This window comes from Capra hircus, chromosome 17, assembly GCF_001704415.2.
Source record: "Capra hircus breed San Clemente chromosome 17, ASM170441v1, whole genome shotgun sequence".
Lineage (NCBI taxonomy): Eukaryota > Metazoa > Chordata > Mammalia > Artiodactyla > Bovidae > Capra > Capra hircus.
Genome location: NC_030824.1, coordinates 58811219 through 58833956, shown reverse-complemented (window position 1 = coordinate 58833956; position 22738 = coordinate 58811219). Strand labels below are relative to the sequence as shown.

At 44.0% G+C, this 22738-nt stretch overlaps 1 protein-coding gene across 1 annotated transcript; it reads right to left on the bottom strand.

Moving 5' to 3' along the window:
- On the bottom strand, positions 7534–22202 carry LSM6 (LSM6 homolog, U6 small nuclear RNA and mRNA degradation associated). Its single transcript, XM_005691205.3, has 4 exons — positions 22073–22202; positions 14323–14438; positions 10895–11008; positions 7534–7938 (listed from the first exon to the last, which is right to left on the bottom strand). Exons 2-4 carry the CDS (start codon positions 14414–14416, stop codon positions 7904–7906), a joined length of 243 nt encoding a protein of 80 aa, XP_005691262.1. The 5' UTR covers positions 14417–14438; positions 22073–22202; the 3' UTR covers positions 7534–7903.

Genomic DNA, 22738 nt, shown 5'->3' with positions numbered 1-22738 from the left:
ACTGGAAATACAAAGCCAAATAAACCCTACCTGCAAGGAGTCTCCAGTGAACAATGGCTCTAAAATCCACCTAGTCTCCTCATGTTTTCCATCTAAACTGGAATGACGTGTCTCTCATGCACGCAGACACTCCAGAGAGGAACTTCTTTCTCCATGTTTTGTTAAATTCCTTTGGGACCCATGTGACTTTGGCACATCTCCACCACCCCCACACACAAAACTCAAGGAAGGGTTAGCTTGTTCCAATCATCAGAAGTTGACATGACATTCAAAAGAAGGGCAACTTTAAAAAAAAAAATTGCTTTTAACTTTTTATTTTGTATTGGGGTATAGCTGATTAACAGTGTTGTGATAGTTTCAGGTGAACAGCAAAGACTCAGCCAAACATATACATATATCCATTCTCCCCCAAACTCCCCTCCCAATCCAGGCTGCCGCGTAACACGGAGCACAGCTCCATGTCCTACACAGTAGGTCCCTATTGGTTATCCACTGTAAACACGCGTATGCACCGTGGAGGTGTGTACTTGTCCATCCCAAACTCCCTAACTATCTCCTCCCCCCAGAGAGGAAGGGCAACTTCGAGAGAAATGAAGTCTGTACAAGTTGGGAGGGGTGGTGTTGGGGACAGGAATTGTAGTGTCTAAAGGCTGGTCTCTCCCACAACACACAAGAGAAGAGATGGTGCAAGGAGAGAAGGCCTTAGTTTGGGGAAGGTTTTAGTCCGTTAGGGGCTTCCGTGGCAGCTCAGGCGGTAAACAATTTGCCTGCAATGCAGGCGACCTGGGTTCGATCCCTGGGTCAGGAAGATTCCCCTGGAGAAGGGAATGGTTACCCACTCCAGTCTTCTTGCCTGAAGACTTCCATGGACAGAGGAAGCTGGCGGGCTAAAGGCAAATGAATGACAATAATGAGAATATTAAGAGTTGGATAATATTAAGATATATTAAGATATTAATATCTTGACACCCTGTATTTTTTTCTCACAGTTCTCACAATGATCAGTTTTGATGAAAAGGTTTAAAAAAAATTTTTGATGTTATATAATGAAAGAAGATGGTTAAGGAGAAGAGCCAAAGAGTCGTCAAAAGTAAAACTTTTCTAATACAATGTATCTAACAGGAAACACAACCTGACCTGGTTGGATTTTGAGCCCCACATGTGCTCAGGGTTGGGTGTAGCGGTTTCAGGGGGGTGGCCCTGCTTCAAGGAGTGGGGGTAGGGGAACCCCGAGCACACGCTGTGGCGGTGGGGGGATGCAGAGGCGGGCGGGCGAGTGGCATGGTAAGTCTTCCTCTAGGAGGGGCACGGCACCAGACAACGTCAGTCTTTATTAGACATCGGAGCACCCGGGCCTGTGACCAAGGACAATGGGTGCAGCCAGAGTTGGGCCAGGAAAGCACTGGAGATCCTGACTCACACACAGCCCGTCTCCACCTCTCTCCTGCACTCACTGGGTTTGAAGCTGCTGCTTCTAACATGAAGAAGCAGTGAAGGTCTGCTGGGAAAACAGCCTGTCATGTAGTAATTAGGATTTGGGAGACTTGGGTGGGGAAAACAAATTCTAAGAGACAGTCATCTCAAAAAACTCAAGATGCAGCGGCTGCAGACACAGCCAAAGGGCAGCTTGTACCTCAGCTGGGGTGTAAAGGGCTGCCGGCCGCCTACTGATCTCTCCTGTCACACTCAAGCACAGCGCCAACAAATCACTGTCAGCAGCAGCATCTTTGAACGCAGAGGACAGCAGTCTGTGTGCGGCTACTGGGAGGATGAGTGGAGGAGAACATTGATTTATTGATTAAAGGCATAATCAATGGAGGAGTCAATGGAGCTCAGCACTTAAGAGCCTGATCAAATAGCAGTGGGAACGGTTATTCTGGTCGCAGACACTCCCCGAGTCACCCGGGCAAGTCACAGAACTTCTTTGCTTCAGGCTTCGGCATCTGGGAAAGGGCACTGCCTTGTTCAGTGACCACAAAGGGATATCAAGGCGGAAGTGTAATCCTACAGGACAGGAAATGATCCCAGAAATCTTTGCATCTGTGCTCATGCCAGAGGGACTCAGGAGAGGATGTGAGGCAGACTTGGCCCAATTCAAAGATTAGGTCCTCCTAACAGGACGTCTTTAACAACTAGGCAGCACGTTCCCTTTCTCAGAATACGGATACCTCAGAGGGTCTCAAGTATACTGAAAGTGTGTGTGTGCTCAGTTGGTTCAGGCGTGTCTGACTCTTTACAACCCTATGGACTGTAGCCCGCCAGGCTCCTCTGCCCATGGGATTCTCCAGGCAAGAATACTGGAGTGGGTTGCCATGCCCCTCTCCAGGGGATCTTCCTGACCAGGGATCAAACCGGCGTGTCTTAGGTCTCCTAAATTGGCAGGCACATGAGCGCCACCGGGGAAGCCCCACTGAAAGTGAGAGCCATACAAACCTGATGTCTGAAAAGTGATGAGGCTAGTTTTAGATGAAATACACCCTGTGCCTCTGAGACATAGCTGACACAGAGCATGGCTGCGATGTATATACTAAAAGATCCACGCCGCTCCACAATATATGGACAGAATACCTATTTGTCTGGCTTGGAATCATGCAGATCTGCTCTATGGAAAAGATTTTATCTTCTGCTTTTTCTCTTAAATCTAGAAATATAGTAATTGGGAATTTGTAAGGAATCCTGCAAAGCAATCTATCCAGACCCAGCTTGGGAAACTACAGAGCAATCACCATTTTCCTTTGGAGTTTCATGAAGAAGTGGTGAAGGCATCAGGAACACAGGTCACTCAATGTATCTTAAAGAAGAAGTGCTTTTTGTCAATGCAATAAAAATCGGAAACTTTGCAGTTTTGAATTTGATCTACTTCTTCCTTTCTGTAAGAAAAATTCATAATGCAAAAATATACAGTTTAACATACTGTGAAGGCTAATTCTATGAGACAACTTGGCTATGCCACAGTACTGAGGTTTTTGGTCAAACATTCTAGATGCTTCTGCAAGGGTATTTGAAAGATGAGATTAACATTTAAATCAGCAGATTTCGAGTAAGGCAAAATTACTCTCCAATAATGTGGCTGGATTTCATGCCATCAGTTGAAAACTTCATTAGGAAAAAACTGACCTACCCAGGAGGAAAAATTCCGCTGGAGACTGCCTTTGGATTCAAATTACAATTCTTCCCCCAGGTCTTCATCAGCCAACCCTGTACATTTTGGACTTGCCAGCCTGCACAACTCTGTGAGCCAGTTCTTTAAAATAAAAGCCCCCACTCTCCCATTGATAGACAGACGGACATGAGCACACACACACACCCTACTGGCTCTGTTTCTCTGGAGAACCCTAATACCCATACTGTGGTAATATTAACACTGTTCACCAGTATTTCTGATTGCTTCTTCTTCAAGGTCCATGATTACACTTTCCTGAAAAAGTAAGGCAAACCGTGGTCACATAACTTGCTTTGACTAATGAGATAGGAGTGGGAGTGGACGTGTGACTCCCAAGCAGAAGCATTTAAGAGCCAGATATGATGCTACCCACTCTTCCCCCAGGGCACCAAGCCTTGAGTCATGTTGAGGTGGCAGAAACATAAAGTGTGCATCCTGTGCCTGGGCCCCCAGGTGACCTCACGAGAGGAGTCTCACCTGCGAGCCCCTGTGGCTGCACAGCATGAGTGGAAATCATTTGTTTCAAACCACTGGAATTTGAGGGTTGTTTATGATTGACACACCGCCTGGGGGAAAAAAAAAATGTTGTCCAGTATCCTAGCACTATCCACTCAGCCAGCTGATTACAATTTTTTATTTCTTTCATTATTACAAGTTCAGTAGGACTTCAGTAAACACTGAATAGTGATTTGGAATGTTGGATGCACATAATGGTAGTAAAGCCGTCTCTCTAAAATTATTTCATGTAAACTTTTCACCAACTGGCCTCTTCTTTAATCCAAATTATTGGCAGAATATTTTGCCAAACCCACGGGCATCCACTCCATTATAAAACTTGGAATAAATGGAGTCCATATGGATTTGACAATTTTGTAAACAAGACCTCGAAAACTAGTCTATTCCAAACGCACCAATGTTTTATGATTTTATGAAGATCCTAGAATATGTCCACCTTCTATCTGCTATAACTCCCAAATTACTACTAAGAAGAGACAATCTTTCAGTGAGACAGATGACTCAAAACTGAAAATCTGGCTTTCGCTAGATGAAAAAAAAAAAAAAAAGAGTATGAAGATGGGAATTTGAACCATATGGGCCTGTGAGGAAACGGGATGAACAGATGGAGATAATCAGATTTCAAAATTATCTAGTCCTGAGGTTATCTGGAATTCAAGATATGAACATATAGTTGAGATGATCAAATCCATCTTAAGTGCTCAGATTTTAAAAGAATTCTCAAACACTTGGTTCAATTAAAAGAAAGGAGAGTGCCATTTTTCTCCCATAAACATAACCTACAAACTTAGTATGGAAAGCATGAACAAGGTCACATTTATTGATACTTCACTATGCCCACAGGGCCTAGCACAGTGCCAGCCCACACTTACCATTCAATACACGTGACTTCTACCACCTCCTCCTAACCCACTGCCTGGCTCCTTCTCCCATCTCCTAAACGAGGGAATCAGGCTGAGAGAGGGGGTCACAGCCAGCATCCCAACCCTTGGCCTGTGCCCTGCTTGCCCACCCACTTCTGCAGTCTCACCCCCACTGTGACTAACTGGCCTCCAATGAGGGAGTTGAAGCCGCTGTTTAGAGACACGCCTGGGTGCACTGCCGTGTCCTTGCACAAACTGGAATAAAACTAGCTGCCGGATATTCAGACTCTGGAGGTTAAGCCTAACTCCAACTTTTAAAAAATATTCACTTATTTATCTATAGCTATGTCAGGACTTAGTTTCAGCACACAGGATCTTTCATTGCAGCTTGCAGGCTTTGTTGCCCTGTGGCGTGTGAGATCCTAGTTCTGTGACCAGGGACTGAACCCACGTCCCCTGCACTGGAGGGTGAATTCTTCACCACTGGACCACCAGGGAAGTCCCTCAAGGCTATTAGCTCTCAGAGAGTCCGGCTCAGCGATGACTGGGGCCGTCTTAGTAAAGGCAGTCAGAGACAGGCTGTGGGGTGCAGGGGCTCCAGAAACAAGGCCACGGGAGGCAAAGCCTGTAGTTTGTCTTCCTTTTCCCAACAATTTATTTTAGTGGAGAGATGGGTTAATGCAGGGGAGAACGGTCCTGGCCACAGAACAAGCTGGGGTTTGCCTCTGAATAGGAGAGCTGGCCCATACTTTGAGGATCATTTCCTGAGGACAAAGGTCAGCGGCCGCCCACAGTAACAGGACAGTCTGGCCCTGTGGCCTGGAATGCTGCACTGAGGTCACTCGTGAGTCAGTGTGGTTATCAAGGACGGTGTTTCCCCTCAGAGGCCGCTTCTATTCTTACAGACTGTTATGGCCCTCACGGTGACAAACCACACACAGCAAGTCATCACCGCCGCATTCTCAGACCTCACACAAGTCCCTCAACGTCGACTATTTGTCACATAATGAAGCTCTCCCAGCAAGCACTCCACATCGCCCTGCATAAAAAGGCTGAAGACGCAAAGCATCTCAATAAGCATTCCCTTCCTGAATGCTGAGACGTGAACGTGGAGATCGCAGCACATGCCTGCCATCTGTATTTGTACTTGTCAACAGCTCTGTTTGGGGATAAACAGTTTTGAAGTAAGAATCAATTCAACTTGTTGGAAGATTAGCCGAAGAACAGCTCACAAGACCAAAACAGAACATGAAGTCAGAAAGTCTTAAAAAAAAAAAAAAAAGTCAAGCACAATTTTCTGTTTCTCACTAAACACTTGTGTCACAACCCAAGATAAAGAGCTGGTTGCTGGAGAGACAGGGAAAAACGTATTTGCTCAAGTGAAAAATTCTTCAACCCAGAACAAATGTCTTTGCTACAATGTAACTGGAAATCATTCACTGACCTCTAGGAGACCACAGTCAAGAAGAAAGTAATTTTAGCATTTACACTTTGTTTCACAGTTCTACCATATGAAGGTATACACAGGGGACAACTTGCATTGGTACAAGTGAATAATACAGTCCTTTATTACCATAAAAACGGCAGCATTTCCCAAAGTTGATCTTGATTAAAAGTAGTTCCATGGTTGAAAACACTACTCCACCATAAAGCTATTAGAACAGAGAGAGATGACAAGGGGGAAATAAAGACATAATACCAAAAGGGAAGTCAGGTAAGAAGTTAGTAAAAACAGGATGCTACAGACTGGTAGGCGATAACAACAAAATTGCTTTTAGAAGCAGCTGATGTGAGCGCATGAAGGGGTGAGGGAACCTGGCAGCCCCATCTTCTAGAAAACAAATGAGAACACATGTGCTCCACTTGGAGGGACATTCATTTTCCCCTTAGACGACGTCATTTATAAAGGAGCAAATTGGTGATTTGTACTTAGAGACCAAACCCTTTTCAAGCCCCTGTCAGGGAGTGATAAATTATTGAAGCATGGTTTCATTTTTGGTGTGTACACACTAAGACCTTGTGATACGTTGCTGTTCGCTTTCCCAGGGTTATTAATTAGAAAATAATTGTTTCCAATTACTCTGTGATCTTTAAGCTAAAACCAGACAAAACATCACACATGCCTCTCCAGACTCTTCTCTCCTCTCCTTCCTCATCCTGCCACCGCATCCTTCAGCCAGGAAACGGGTGCAACTTCCCAGGGGGCTCCTGGCACAGGCCTGCAGCTCAGAAGGCAGACGGCTGCAGGAGGAAGACCAACATGACAGCCACACCATTGTCTCGGGTCCCTTCAGCCGCAGGGCCCAGATATATTTGTTGTTCCGAGAGCCAGCGTAAACGGTTCAGGGAATACAGCAGGGCTGAGGGAACCGCATGAATAGAGTGGGAAACCCTCTCCGCGGGAGCCACATGAAGAGGAGCGACCCTGTGCCAAGTGACGTGGTTGCTCGAGCTCTGCTCCCGGACGAGGTACTCGGCTGGAGCTGGAGAGAAAGGCTTCGCAGGAGCCCCTCCCTAAGCAAGGGCTCCGAGAAATTCTGCCCCTCACAGTGGAGCAACTGGAACCTGAAATGAGTTTACAAACTCCAGGCCTCCCTTTCATGCAAATGACGGGTCAGATTGCACAGGGCTGGCTCCTCCCCACCACGTTCCCCAAATGAGAGGACGGTGTGGGTGTCCAGCTTCCGAAGAGAGAGCAAGAAAACCCACCCGGTGAACCGTATCCGAAAGATGCAAAATGACTGTGCACAGGCTTGGCATCAAAGGAGTGCTTCCACTTACCTGGTAGGCTGCAACCCTCAGAACCGCCCCACTCCTTTCGTGGAAGGGCCACTATGAGACCCCCCATTCTATTTCCTATCAAGGCGGTGGAGCCAGAGGCTGAGCGTCTGGTCTTGGGGAAACCATGCAGCCTCAGACCTGAAACCGGACGCCTGGTGGCACACCTTCCCTCGAGCCCCCTGCACGGAAAACACGAGAGGACACAAGAAGGCCATCTCTACAGTGTTTTAATTAGCCTCACGTCCATCATTTCGGTCAGTCCCACAAGCAAAGCAGTCAGATCAAATAGCATTGCTTGAAAACCTCCGTGTAGGGAGAAAAAAATTTTCTTTCCACTTTTAAAAAAAAAATCTTTTTGCTTTCTGCACACTGACATGGAGGTAAAAGGGAAAAAAATGACTGCAACTTAAATATGAAAGAACTCTTTACAATTAAATCCACAATTTTACACATTTATCTCAATTATGTGTCAGTGGAAAATCACCAATTATTACAAAATAGGAAAAATTATATGACACAAGAAACAAAAAACTTGATAAAAAATATATCTCGGTATGAAAAGTACTGTGTCTTGGTGTCTTCACATCCTCCTCTTCTGTGTACTTATATACAACACTGAAAAGAAAAAACATGAACAAACTGAAAAAAACTGCTCTTAAGTCTCGTAACAGCCAGTTTTAACGGCACACAGACTTTAGCCTGATACCTCTGCAAATTTCAAAGCGATCTTCAAACCACACAATAAGTTCTAGAACTACTGTAAGGCTAATTTTATGATTTGAGACCTGGGTTTGATGTCTCAGAGGACTGTGTTCTGGTCTTAGCCATACATCTGGCTAGACTTGCAAATCATGAACAAGGGGATAAAATAAAATGTATGTGCAAGTTTCTGGAATCTTAGAATGGTTTATAAATTGCAGATATAATAATTATGCTTATAGTCAAAGCATATTAGTAAATCTACCAGGCCAGACTTCAGACTAAAAACAGTTAGTTTCATCCATCTCTTCAATATAATCACCAAACTTCCTGTTTACTTTTTAAAAATTACATCAGGGTAAACAACAGCTGAGGAGTTTTAAGTTTTTGTTAAAGACACCAAAGTCCTTCTTCTGAGTTCCCTGTAAAGGGTCAACCTTTGGTGTTATCCAAAGTCTTACTCAGCTAGTCTTCTCATGACCACCCACACAAACTCTTCAGGGTATGTGTGGCACTTCAGAACCAGACCGCACTGGACGACTGGCTCACGGGAGGCAAGTTTCCACCAGGGGTTACCACCTCTTCCACCCCCATGCCTACCCCAATTCTGACAGCTTTGTACAAAGTGAACGTTAACAGATATCTTGATCAAAGGATATGGTACAGATTAATCAAGTAGGCCAGGATCCTCTTTAAGAGCCTAGGATGTGAATTATGGAGTCTACCCCATGGAAAAGGTTATATAAAGAAAAGCGTCAGAAGGACAGTGGAAACACCCCAAGGAAACTGGCCAAGTTTGAGATGCGGAGTGTTACGTGACAGGATCCACCTTATCATCTCTCACAGAACCCACAGCTGACTGCTGTTATCAGCTGTCTTGAGATGAGGAAAGATCATTAACATTTCTCCGTGAGTGAAAAGAGTCAAACAAAAACAATATTAAAGATAGGAGGCCTATTCTTCTTCACACTGGAAGAACTAAAAAGGGATATAAAGATACTATGTGACCCAAATGTTCATAGCAAAACTATTTACAAGAGTCAAGACATAAAAGCAACATTAAGTGTCCACTGATAGATGACAGACAGATGGATAAAGAAGAGTGCATGGAATATTATACAATGGAATATTACTCAGCCATAAAAAAGAACAAAAGAATGCCACTTGCAGCAACATGCATGGACCCAGAAATTATCACATTAAGCGAAGTAAGTCAGACAGAGAAAAAGAAATATCATGTGGTATCGCTTACATGTGGAATCTTAAAGAATGATACAGATGAACTTATTTACAAAACAGCAGACTCACAGATGCCAAAAACAAGCTCATGATTACCACAGAGGAAGTGGGAACAGATAAATTAGGGGTTTAGGAATAGCAGAGATAAACTACTATACACAGATAAAAACTATATAGAGAGATATACAGTTTTATCCTTATGTAGGTATCTCTACATATAGATTTTATTTGTATAAAGGTCCGTATAGTCAAAACGATGCTTTTCCAGTAGTCATGAATGGTTGGACCATAAAGAAGGCTGAGCATCGAAGAACTGATGCTTTTGAACTGTGGTGTTGGAGGAGACTCTTGAGAGTCCCTTGGACTGCAAGGAGATCAAACCAATCAATTCTAAAGGAAATCAACCCTGAATATTCACTGGAAGGACTGATACTGGAGCTGAAGCTCCAAAACTCTGGCCACCTGATGTGAAGAGCTGAGTCACTGGAAAAGATCCTGATGCTGGGAAAGACTGAAGGCAAAAGGAGAAGGGGGAAGCAGAGGACGAGATGATTAGACAGCATCACCAACTCAACGGACATGAGTTTAAGCAAACTCCAGGAGATGGTGAAGGACAGGGAAGCCTGGTGTGCCGCAGTCCATGAAGCCGCAAAAAAGACACAACTGAGCCACTGATCAACAACAAATGCAGATAAACCACAAGGTTCTACTGCAGAGGACAGGGAATTATATTCAATTTTATAAACTATAATGGAAAAACATCTGAAAATAATATATACACATTCAGTTATATATATGTGTGTGTATATGTGTGGGTGTGTGTGGGTGTGTGTGTGTATAACTGAATCACTTTGCAGTACACCAGAAACACAATACTGTAAGTCAACCACTTCAATAACAAATTTTTAAATAAAATAAAATGAAGACATAATGTGAAGCTATATGGTATTGTATAGACAGGAGATAGAATAACTACCATAAAAGTCAGATGTTTAGTTCATAGCAAAGAGAACCAACTGTAAGGAGGTGGAAGAACTTATCCAGAACTGGAGGATGCACAATAATAAAAAACCAGAAATCAAGAGTCGCAGAACTCCATTTGGGAGATGAGACCAAAAAGCAGGGGGTCAAAGGACAAATCCCCACAGATTTGATGCCTTCCCTTGAGTACCTTCAGAGCCGTATTTCCTCTTCTGTCATCTCTGCCAAACTAAGGGATACAAATCTCCCACAAGAAAAGCATTTCCAAGCTTAACAGAGAAAGAGGACAAGTTAACTGTCAAATGACGCAAACCAAAGGGAGTAGGGAAATAGCGGCCATTCTCAGAGCCAGAGTTCCAACCGTCAGGTCGTCTGGGGGAATATAACACATTGTATCCGAGAACAGAGCTGAGCACCAGTGTACCAAGGCCCTCCGCAAGCAAAGGGAGGGAAGAAGAGAACTTCTAGTTCCAAAATGCCATGAAGCATCTAAAAGAAAAAAAGGCCACAGCGAAGACTTGAGAGGAAATTAGAATTCAAAAACCAACAAAGCAAAACTAAAACCGAATTATCCAGAAAACCTGCTGGTGATCTGATTATAAACAGAGGCCTATTGTGGATGCTATATAACTGCAGAGTGAAGGGCTGTTACCATTGTTTCCTCGGATAAATGCATCCCCGTACTTATTCTTCAGCTGTCCATTTACATACTCCTCTGTCTGCTCCAAGGCTATATTCATGTAGCCATCCAGGCACGCCAGGACCCCTGCAGACGGATTCAAAGAGAAGACACACAAAGCGAAAGAGTTGAAAATTACAGGGTATACCTGAGAGCTGACAATCTCTTCATTCATTAGTTCTTACATGCTTAATATAAAAGTTCACACTGTAAATGCAACTCAGTAGAGGGAGGCACAAAAAGTCTTTGCTCCCTGTCGGTCTGAATGGATGCTAAGGCCCGTACAGCAAGAAGGCCGTCGCATACCCACAACGGCTGGCAGGAAAAACAAGGAGCTGGTGCCTTCCTCGATGGATGCGGGGCAACAATGGCAAACTTTCAAAACCTTCACAAAAGCAACACAGGAAGAATATTCCAAGTAAGATCCCATTCTTTGACAGGCAGTTAGGCACGAACACATGAGCGCGAGCCACGCCTCCTCGCGTCCCCTGGCATGTCATTTCTGACTTCAGCCACTAAGGAAAATACGGGTCGGGCCGGTTTATCTCGTCTGTCACAACATCTCGTGCAGGGTTAAAAGAAGTCTCCACAACGTGTTAAAATAATGGAGAAGAGGAGACAACAGGTGTCCTGAGAGAACAGCTTCAAGCTAGGACTCCCAGTGAAGCGCGACGTGAGCGCACAGGCACCACGCTGCTTCACAGCACATCCCTCTCCGTGTCGCTCCACGCAGAATCTTTCTCAATCCAGACAAATACAGAAACACTGCCAAAAACATCCCAGGCTTTTTAGGAAATTGTTCAAAGGAATCTTTTCAATTATGTTAACATGGCATCCATTTTGCAAGATTTGATCTGATGATCCTTCATTTGAATGGCACCCCACTCCAGTACTGTTGCCTGGAAAAATCCCATGGACGGAGGAGCCTGGTGGGCCGCAGTCCATGGGGTCGCTAAGAGTGGGACACGACTGAGTGACTTCACTTTCACTTTTCACTTTCATGCATTGGAGAAGGAAATGGCAACCCACTCCAGTGTTCTTGCCTGGAGAATCCCAGGGACAGGGGAGCCTGGTGGGCTGGTGGGCTGCCGTCTATGGGATCACACAGAGTAGGATACGACTGTCGCGACTTAGCAGTAGCAGCAGCAAGATATGTAAACCACTGACTCTGAGTTTCTAATTTCAAGTAGCATTTTCCAGAAAGACAATTTAAGTAGAAACAAATACTACAAATTTGATTCGATTATCCAAGTCGACAGCTCCATTTAGTCTCAACTTCATTAATATGCTCCTCACTCTCTGCCTTTGCCCCCATTATCCTCTCAACAAAAAGTTTCTTTTCAAAACTGTGTGTCTGTGATAAGAGCCCAAGAGAAACCCTCCTACAGGCTGCAAACCTGCAGAGCATCAGCATGGATTGTGAACAGTTAATAATTACTTCCTATCAGAAGAAAGCCGAAGCTACAACTTTATGGTTTCTTTCCTGCTGTATTATATCTAAACCACAGTCATAAGTGAGCAAGAAACTTCTGAGACAAGCTACGTAAATGTTTGAAAATTAATCAAAAGCATTTAAAATAAAATCTTCCCCTCTCATAAAAATATTCTCAAGGCAAAGGGTTTTTTTTTTTTTTTTTTAAGAAAAAGGTTCCTAGAGGTTGGAAACATGATTCTCTCCTGTATTTTAAACACAGGATTGAAAGGAAACTGATACAGAGAGCTGGCCTTTTCCCCCCAGTATTTTTATTTAACCACATTCTTTACAGGATGCCCTCAATAGTGTACATTTTCTTTTAATATATAGAAGCCATGGCCAGACATTCATAAAAGGAGAAAAATTACAGTTACTACCCACATGAAAGGTTGCTGTAACTTACTAATCAAAGAAATATAAATGAAATGAGTTGTTACTTGTGGCCAGCTAGAATGGAAAAGTCGAAAGCAAGGCTAACCCAAGAATTGAGGAGAACATAGACAAGAATAAACCATCTGCCCTGATAAGGGCCAGTTGGTGCCCTCTCTGACTCTGAGACCCTAGCCCTAGCCCACAAAAATAAAACCGTGGTCCAAACACTCATGGCACTCCTCTGCAGCCATTCAACAGTCTATATCGTGAGAGAACTGAAGGCATTTTTCTAATGTTAAAAAAAAAACAAAAACAGAATGCACATACAACTGATCCCACTTACGTAAAATTGTGCTTATATGGAGACAGATCCGAGTGGGTAAGGCTGATTATCTCTGGATGGCAGAATTTGGGGAGATTTAGCCTTCTTCTATGTACAGGCTTCCCTGGTGGATCAGGGTAAAGAACCCGCCTACCAACGCAGGGGACACAGGTTTGCTCCCTGGGTCAGGAAGATCTCCTGAAGAAGGAAATGGCAACTCACTCCAGTATTCTTGCCTGGAGAGTCCCACGGACAGAGGAGCCCAGAGGGCTACAGTCCATAGGGTCCCAAGAGTCAGATACAGCTTAGTGACTAAACCACCACCATTCAGTACAAAGCCTCTAATGCCACTACAAAAATCAAATTACTCTGGAGGTATGTTATTAATGTCCAGACACTAATACACAGACAGCAGAGTACTTCTTAACAAGGCTTTTGAGTTGAACTTGAGTCTGAGCCCTAGCTCCTCCCTTACTAGGTAGGGATAATCAAGAGATCTCAAAAGGATTAACGTGATGACAAGATAAAAATCAAAGTGATTCATGCACACTGGACCCATAGTAATCTCTCAATAAAATTAAGTTTGCATGTGTGAAAAGTAGAAAAATCTCAAGAGATTAGGATCATTATTCAGGAGAGTGATCAAGAAAAGGCTTTAAAACTCTGCTAATGAATTAGCTATCTACAATTGTGAAATATTCCCAGTAATTTAACATATCTGAATTTTGGAAGATTAGGCATTTAGTTACTTCAGAAAGTGAAACTGGATACCTTTCTTCCACAAAGTTAGTTTCAGTAGTGTCAGAGCCTCTTAAAAAGGGCACTTCATTCTCTACAAGAACAAAAAGATGGGTTTGGACACCTCACACATTATGTGAGTGGGAAGTTCACGCTTTAAAACGATACTGCCTAAATAGCTGCTTGCCACTCTTGACTACTTCCACACAAGCAAATGTGACTGGGCCAAGGAGTTCTTCAGAATCCAGTTACTCAAGCCTGGCCATCACCAGGGACGCAGGCACACCAATCCCAAAGTGGAGACCGGAGCCCCAGATCGGGCCAGAAATCACAGACACGGGCTCTGTGGTCAGTTCTCTCTCTAAAATGAACTGTCTTGGGGGTAGGAAAAGAAGTGGGCGTAAAATCTGTTGACAACCAAGGCTTTTTTGGTCTACTGGGTACTTTGTTACTTCTTTAGCGAACACCAGTAAGGATGAAGCATGGAAATCTTACCTCGATAATCCACTCCCGAATTTAATTTCACCACAACTGGTCGCCCGATGATTTGCTTCAGGAAGTCGCTGGGTGTTTGCTTCCGCAGACTCATTTTAACAATCGTGATCAGAAATCTAAAAAGGAGCAATGAAGGTAATGCCAAATGTTAGTCAGCAAAAAGACCCAGGAAGCCCTTAGGGTATTTACAGGGAATCAAGTGTCGACGGACCACAGGTGCAGAATCAACTTTACTCCACCACCATGCCCAGAACAAGACAGCTAACCAGGTTCCAGTGCCTTCCAGAAGCCAGATCCTCAGCAAAGCGTTTATACACTTCACCTCATCCACAGCCTCATCACAGAAGAGCCCCGGGTTTCCAGAGTCCCTGTTCCTAATCACTTGTCACCACCGTTCCCCGCAGTCAATGCACCCATTCCCAACACGACCACCACTCACCCAACGCTTGTTTTTTGCTGGGTGCTCTGCTAAGATCCTTCGGAACCTATCAAATGCCACCTTTACAAGAACCCTGGGAAGGTTTTAAAATCCCCATTTTGCTGATGAAAATAAAGGCCTAGAAAGATGAAATAAAGTGCCCCGAATGTGGCAAAATCAACGTCCAAGTTTGAATCAGTCATGTTTTAAAGCCACTGTTTATAAAGTATTTACAACAACTGATGTCAAAACAGTATCTCTAGAGAGAATTATAATCATAATTGAAAGCTAATATTTGAATGTACTACAGGCCAGCACTTATGTAAGCACTTCCCATGTATTAATCCACTTAGCGCTCAGAGGTAGGTGTTGTTTTAACCTCATTTTACAGATGACTAGAGACAGAAAGGGCCAAACAGCCTGTCCAAGGTCACATAGCCAGTAAGTAGACGGCCAGCCCATGTCTTAACCACATCTTTATGTTGCCTCCTGAAACCTGCTAATGTAGCCAAAGATTTTTATTTATCCTATTATAGCAAATAAACTCGCTATGACAAAGAAAAAAATCTTACAAATGAAGTATAACAGGGGTCTGAAGTAGGGAAACAGCATTATACACCCAAATCAATCACAGACATACATAGCTACCCATCGTGCCTTTCAAAATTCATCCTGTTTTACAAGTTCTTGCTTTCAAAATACTTCGGTAAACAAATATAACAAAGCTGCAGTTACTTAAGCAAAACTCGGGAAATTGATTTTTCTGTTTCAGTCATATTCAATATCACTTGTATTCAGTAGCCATATAGCATCACACTGCAAAAAGCGTGGGTACAATACGTGAAGGGCTTGCCTCAAGAACGTCCGTTGGGTTTGGTGTTTTCAATCAAAACTTTTCATTAACCATTCTTCCGTTAATAGCACTACTTATTTCACTCCAAGTCTCTCCACTCAAATGATCTGAATTCAGGCTGAAGATCACTGAGGTTTTCTCAGCATGAATCTACGTAGACTCAGCAGCAGTCTGGACAAGCTAGAATGCTAGATTTTATTGACTCTTCCTTGTTTAGCAATTATGCACATGGACACACTCTGCAAGAGAATTCAAAAAACGCACACAGGCTCTCACCTTACAGATTTTAGAAGCTAGAGGAACTTAAACTCTTGTTTAAGAGCATAAGCACAAAGTGATTTTGCTTAGTTCTCAGTCGTGTCTGACTCTTTGCAACCTCATGGATGGTAGTCCGCCAGGCTCCTCTGTCTCTGGGGGTTCTCCAGGCAAGAATACTGGAGTGGGTTGCCATGCCCTCCTCCAGGGGAATCTTCCCAACCCAGGATTGAACCCAGTCTCCCACATTGCAGGCAGATTCTTTACCATCTGAGCCACCAGGGAAGTCCAAGAATACTGGAGTGGGTAGCCTATTCCTTCTCCAGGGGATCTTCCTGACCCTGGAATCAACATCTCCTGCACTGCAAGCAGATTCCTTACCAGCTGAGCTACCAGGGAAACCCTCTTGTTTAAGAGCGTGAGCAAAAAGTTATTGTAACCGAAGTAAAATAATTTTCTTTAACCAAGAAAAAAAATATCAAATTAAGTAAAATACAAATTTCAAAAACTATTCTTGAATTTGGGGCTGGTACTTGGTCCATCCATCATCCATTCCACCTCCTCAAGGGTGAAGGATTTTTTTAATGTGATCAACTAATTATTTTGCTCAGTAAATCTTACCTTTTCCATTGAATTGCCAGTTTATTTTTTTAGCTACACAGGCTCAACAGATAACTGACATTTCAATCACTATTCAGGACAATCACTATTCATTCATGACTCAGGCCACATAACAAAGTTATTTATGCTGTTTTGAGCCCAAGAAAAAAAAATTACAAAGTAAATACTGTAGCAGATTCAGTACCTTTAGTGAGTTTAGTAAAAAGAAATAAATCTTCCCATTTATCTATAAAGTGCCTTATTTCTCTATGGAACATGCATTGTTCTGTGGCTGAGAGGCTGAAGGCCCCAGAGAGACTCACTCATTGAGTCTTAAGCTCATTTCCTGTCAGATACTAAGTCCCATTATGCCAGCTTCTTCATCTACAATATTGAGAGAAAACTAGCTGTTCACTTTCTATTAAAAAACCTCACTAAGATGCAGTCTGACGTGAGAATCGGCTATTAACTACCTTGTCTGAAGTTGAAAGTCAATAGAGAAAAGTTCTCATTGCTTTCTGAGATGATCCTCAAATTTGACTCAAATAAAAATTTTCACTTCTTTAAAAAAAAAAAGTTAAAGATAAATTTTAACCTAGACTGATAGTTTGCCCAACTGATATTAGTTATTTTTAAAGTGTTACTGTCTTTCCTTGCCTTTTAAAAAAGCACAGATACATTCTTCTTCTAAGTTCACCAACGATCACACCTCTGTCATTACGCCTCATCTTTATCCCAATTAACACTGATCACTGATCTGAAGGCATTCAACACTTCAGATCTTCATGCGGCACCAACTGGGGACATAACACCAATAAGAGTTGACACTCCAAAGGGGGCAGAAGCATGCAAAAGGAGGGTTTCTGTTTTGTTTTGTTTTTAATATTTCTTTTTATTTATGTATTTATTTGGTTGCTCTGGGTCTTAGCTGTGGCATGTGGGATCTTTAGTTGCAGTATATGGAATTTAGTTCCCTGACCTGGGATCGAATCCCAGCCCCCTGCATCGGGAGCCCAGAGTCTTAACTGCTGGACCACCTGGGAAGTACTGGAGAAGCTTTTCAAAGTCGTATGTATTTGGATAAAATTATGCAGGGAACAGCACATAGAGAAGACTCATTTAGCCCAGGCCTGGCAGATCAAAGATTCCTGGGGGTGAACCTGAGCTGAGTATGGAGTAGAAGGGGTTCACCAGACTAAAAGGAGAGAAATCTGAGCAAAGGCATCGGACAGTGTCTGAGTTTGAAGGGAAAATGCTCCCCTACGCCTGGAGGACAAGCAGCAGCTGCAGACGGGAGCAGGGCCACCAAGGCAGGAGCAGGGCAAGTCAGGCTGTCACCCTGGGCCTGCAGGTCAGGGCCACACGTGGACCACCCACATCGCGTGGATATCCTGACTCAGTAGTGCTGGGGCGCGACCCAGGAATCTTTGCCAAAGCCTAGGGGACTCTTCTAAACTGGGCAGCATGGGAAATACTTGTGTCAGCGATGGGGACCCTGGGAAGCGTTGAAGCAGAGATCTGATCGACTACAGATTGCAGACAGGCCCTCTCACTGAGTCCTGGCATCACAGTTTACCATCTGGTGGCTGTTGTCTACTCGCTAAGTCATGTCCAACTCTTTTGTGACCCGGTGGACAGTAGCCCACCAGGCTCCTCTGCCCATGGGATTTCCCAGGCAAGAATACTGGAGTGGGTTGCCATTTCCTCTCCCTATTTGGTTACCTGTCATTATTTATTCTCTTTCATATACTTTTTTTTTTAATGAGTCTTTTCTCCCTCAAAAGACTGGCAGTCATATGAAAGAAGAGACTAGTACTCATTTACTCCCCAGAACATCAATATTGTGCTAAATCTCTTAAAAAAAAAATTTTTTTAAAGTTCTTTGTAAAGAGGATGGTTGCTTCAAATACATTTTATCCATCACTTTAGGAAAGTGTATCTTTTACATTCATCTTCATTAGGCTTCCATGGTACTCTTGGTTACTTAACAACTCGCCCATAAATCCATTTTGTGTGAGTAAATTGGTCTCGACACCACAATTTTTCCCATGACTTGGCTCACGTAATTTTAAGTTTTCATCTTTTAAATTGGATAAGGCAGAAGGAACAGTTCTGTTTCTGAAGGAAGAAAAAAGCCTCTTGAACCATAAACACGAAAGAGGAAAAAGGCTTCCTTGCTTCAGGGTCACCTTGATAAAATTTCTGTTCAAAATTAAAGCTGTAATCACCCTCTAGGCCTCCTCTCCCTCCCGACTCCTACTAAGGCTTGTTTTCAACGACCTACTCTCATAAATGGCTATTAAATCAAAAGCAGTATATTTCCCAGCAGAAGCTCCTGAGAGGTCTGGTATGAGAACATCTGCTGACTGCCCTGGCAGAGGATTTTTCAGGTAGAAGAATGGGAAGCAGGGTGAAGAACCAAACTATATTGATCCCACTAGGGGCCAGGCCACGTGAGATTCCTGAGCAGTTCACAGAGTAACCCTGGGAGGTGGTGGGCAGAGCTAAGGCTTGATCCTAAGGCCGGGACACTTTCAGAGGTACAGCTGCCCTTCTGAATAAGTCAAGATTCTCTTGTTAAACCTGGGGAATGGCCAGAGACACAGTGCGAGGTCTGTTTGGAGAGTAGCAACACAGGGGAGGGGCCGGGCCTTCCATGGTAGCTCAGAAGACAAAGAATCTGGGTTTGATCCCTGGGTTGGGATGATCCCCTGGAGAAGGGAATGGCAACCCACTCCAGTATTCTTGCCTGGAGAATTTCATGGACAGAGGAACCTAGCAGGCTACAGTCCATGGGGTCACAAAGAGTTGGACACGACTGAGCAACTAACACACACAGCACTGGGTTGGGGGTAGGATGGATACCTAAAGTGACAAAGGATTATAAATTAGCCTGTGGAGATATATAAAAATGGTCAGATGGAAAAATATATATATATTTAATATGACTGAGTTATGCCATTGAGCAAAGACATCCAACTCCTTGTGTCTTGGCAATGTTCACTGTAAACTTTCACCCATTTACAGTTTAGGGTGGAAAAAAGATTGAAAAGGAAAAAACTGCAATGAAACCTAGTACAACCCAAGTAAACACAGCTGAGTGTCGGGGGGGCATGAGACACGGTGAAACACAGCTCTCCATTGATTTCCCTTTCGAGACAGGGGATACATGACCCTCCCTGAAGGCTTCAAACCAACCCCTGCTTCCCACCCACAAGGGGCTACCTTCCTCCCTGCTCTCCTAGGGGCCAAGCTGACTTGGCCTTCTGCACACCCGGAGCGCCTCTCGCCAGAAAAAAAGAAAAAAAAGTGGTGTTCTTGCAACATACTGATTGGCTTTGTGAACACCTGGAATTTTATTGGCTAGGGAAAGGGCCCCACTTTCAGGCTCCATCCTGGGGTGTCTAGCACAGCCAGCCCCTGCCTCTGTGTGGAGAGTTGTCCTTGTTGCCCTAGTCGCTAAGTCGTGTCCAGCTCTTTGGCAATCCCACGGACTGCAGTCCCTCAGGTTTCCCTGCGCATGGGATTTCCTGGGCAGGAATACGGGAACGGACTGCCCTTCCCACAAGTCTCAGAACATCTTCAAGGGCTAACAGATGAAAACCAACAGCGAAGTATTAACCATGTGTCAGAGCATAAATCGTAACCATCAGATATTTTATTCCAACACATAACGAATCTGAAAACGACCGTCAAAAACACCTTGATGGGACGGCGACTCTAAATAATGAATTTCTAGTCCTGGCCACGAAAACAGTCACTTTTCCCATTTTTCAGTGCCACAGATCACTCAGGATTACAATCTGTTATGTGGCACAATTCTAAAACAGTAGACCATGGAAATATATACATACATGTAAAATATGACACTTATATAATAGATATACACCTATTACATACATACATGTATATAGCCAAATTACTTTGCTGTACAACTGAAACTAACACAATATTGTAAATCAACTATAATAAAAAGAAGTAAATAAAACAACCAAGTAATCCAAGGGGCATAAGTATCTTTAAATTCTAATCCTGAGTATGTCATTGCGCAGTGCGAGACCGCATGTGTAAAAACTACACACTTGGGATGTGGGAAACCTGAGTTCTAATCCCAGCTCTGCTACTTAATTAGCAGTGTGCTTGGATTATTCACCTTTCTACTGGGGGGTTCCTCATTTGCAAAATAAGGGAGTTATGCCAGAAGATCACGTAAGACAGACTATCACTTAAGGGATCATCAGGCTCTAACATTTGGTCAAGGCCTATGCAGTAACTCCAACAATACACATAGACACATACTAACATCCTCTGACGTGCACAAAATCAAGCAAGGGGAATCGTCACATATCACTATCACACACACACAAATCCAAAGAGGCTCAACCTTGCTGGTTGATATCCTAAAAAAGAATTACTTTTGGTGAAAAAGGCACAGTCAAAATGATGGAAACCACTAAAACTTTTTTGGCAAACAATTTGGCCATGTGTATGAAGACTTAAAAAGACCCCATAAGATCACAGTATCTATTTTAATAACTTCACGTCTCAGAATTAGTCCAAGAGAAGAAAATGGCAACCCACTCCAGTATTCTTGCCTGGAAAACCCCAAGAAACGAGGGGCAGGGATTCGCAAAGGGTCTGACTCGACCTAGCGACTAAGCACGCATGCAATCAACTTAAATATTTTTTTAAAGAAAGGTTTATCAAAGTATTGTTTGGAACATTAAAATGAAGCAAAAATCCACAAACACCCTAAACGCCTCGCTGTCGGTAATAAATAATTTACAGGACCTACAAAACGGTGGTTTAGGCAGCCAATAAAAAGAAGAAACAAAATTAGAAATGATAATTAGGAATGATTTCTAACTGAAAATGAAAAACTAAATATACGGTTAAGTGATACAATGGGTACAGCCTTAGCTCAAGTACAAACCAGCCCACACAAGCATAAAATTCTGAGACTGTAGTGTCGTGAACATTATTTTCTTCAGTAAACTCTTCTGTATTTACATTTTTTCTCTAATAATGGGTGGGGAAAGAACAGAACAAATCGCTGTCAGTATTATCTGCATCATCCCACTTCCAGACACGGTAATACACGCTGACCACGCGCGCACATCCCTGCACACGAATGCCGCCGCGATAGGACTTTACACCATGGAGCCATGGGCATCCCCAATCTGACAACTCCGGAAGGTAGGCTAGCGCAGCCTTTAATTCCCGGGGGGTCAGGCGCAGCTACGCCGACGCAGCGGAGGCCAGGCAATTCCGGGAGAAGCCTGGCCCAGCGTACCACCTTCCCGCCGAATCCCCAGGCGCAGGTCGGGACTGCCGGCGGAATCTCAATCATCAGGAGCGGTCTCGGGAGCCGGCTTGGTGAAGCCCGGCCAGCGCCGTTCCTCCCCGCGCGATCGAGGCGGTCCTCGGGGAGGGCTTCTAGGGGTCGAGATCGGGAATCCCGGCGCCAGCGATCCCCGATCTCCCGGCAACGGCACGGACCCGCCACCCGCTGGCCCCGGAGTGCGCGCTCGCTCCCGGCCGGGCCCGGGGCTACCGCTCCCGAACTCTACCCGGGGCGAGGGAACACTGAGGCCTCGGATGGCCCGCGCGGCCGTGCAGCTCACCTCGCGGCCGGGATCCGAACCCCTACTCCGGGCACCCCACAAGCCCGGCCTCCGCCGACCCACCGGGCGAAACCGAAACTGAAATCGCCGAGGCGGCGGCGCTTTTCGGACTCAGCCAATCATTGCTTTCCGTGACTACGGCATCCCGCGAGGACCGAAAAACCGCACCGCGCCGGAGTGCGCAAATCCCAGAATCCTGATTTGCCCGAAGATGAAGTTGGTGCTTGGAGTCAAAGCGGAAAGCACTGTTTCTCTCTTCTAACAGAAAGCAAACATCACTACCCCTCCCTCCCCGACTCCCTCGAAGAAAAAAAAGCAACACTGGAAGTGATCTTTTAATCAGGATTTCTTTTAGGCAGAAATGTTAAAAAAAAAAACCAAAACTTGAAGTTATAGGAAACTGGAATTCACTGCTAAAGTAATGACTATGCATACTTAGAGATGTCCTGAAATTGGATAAGTAAGTGCAAATAAATAAATAAAGCAAGCAACCTCGAATCTTTAAATCCACTTTTGGATTTTGCTTAAATGTGTGAAGACAGAAGTCTTTATAAGCAAGAGACTGTCTCCATAGCGACGTTAATTGACACAAAAAATTAAAATCACGAAAGTAACTCGTATTTTATAATGTAAAGTGCGTTGTGTTACAGACTGGTTCTAACTGGA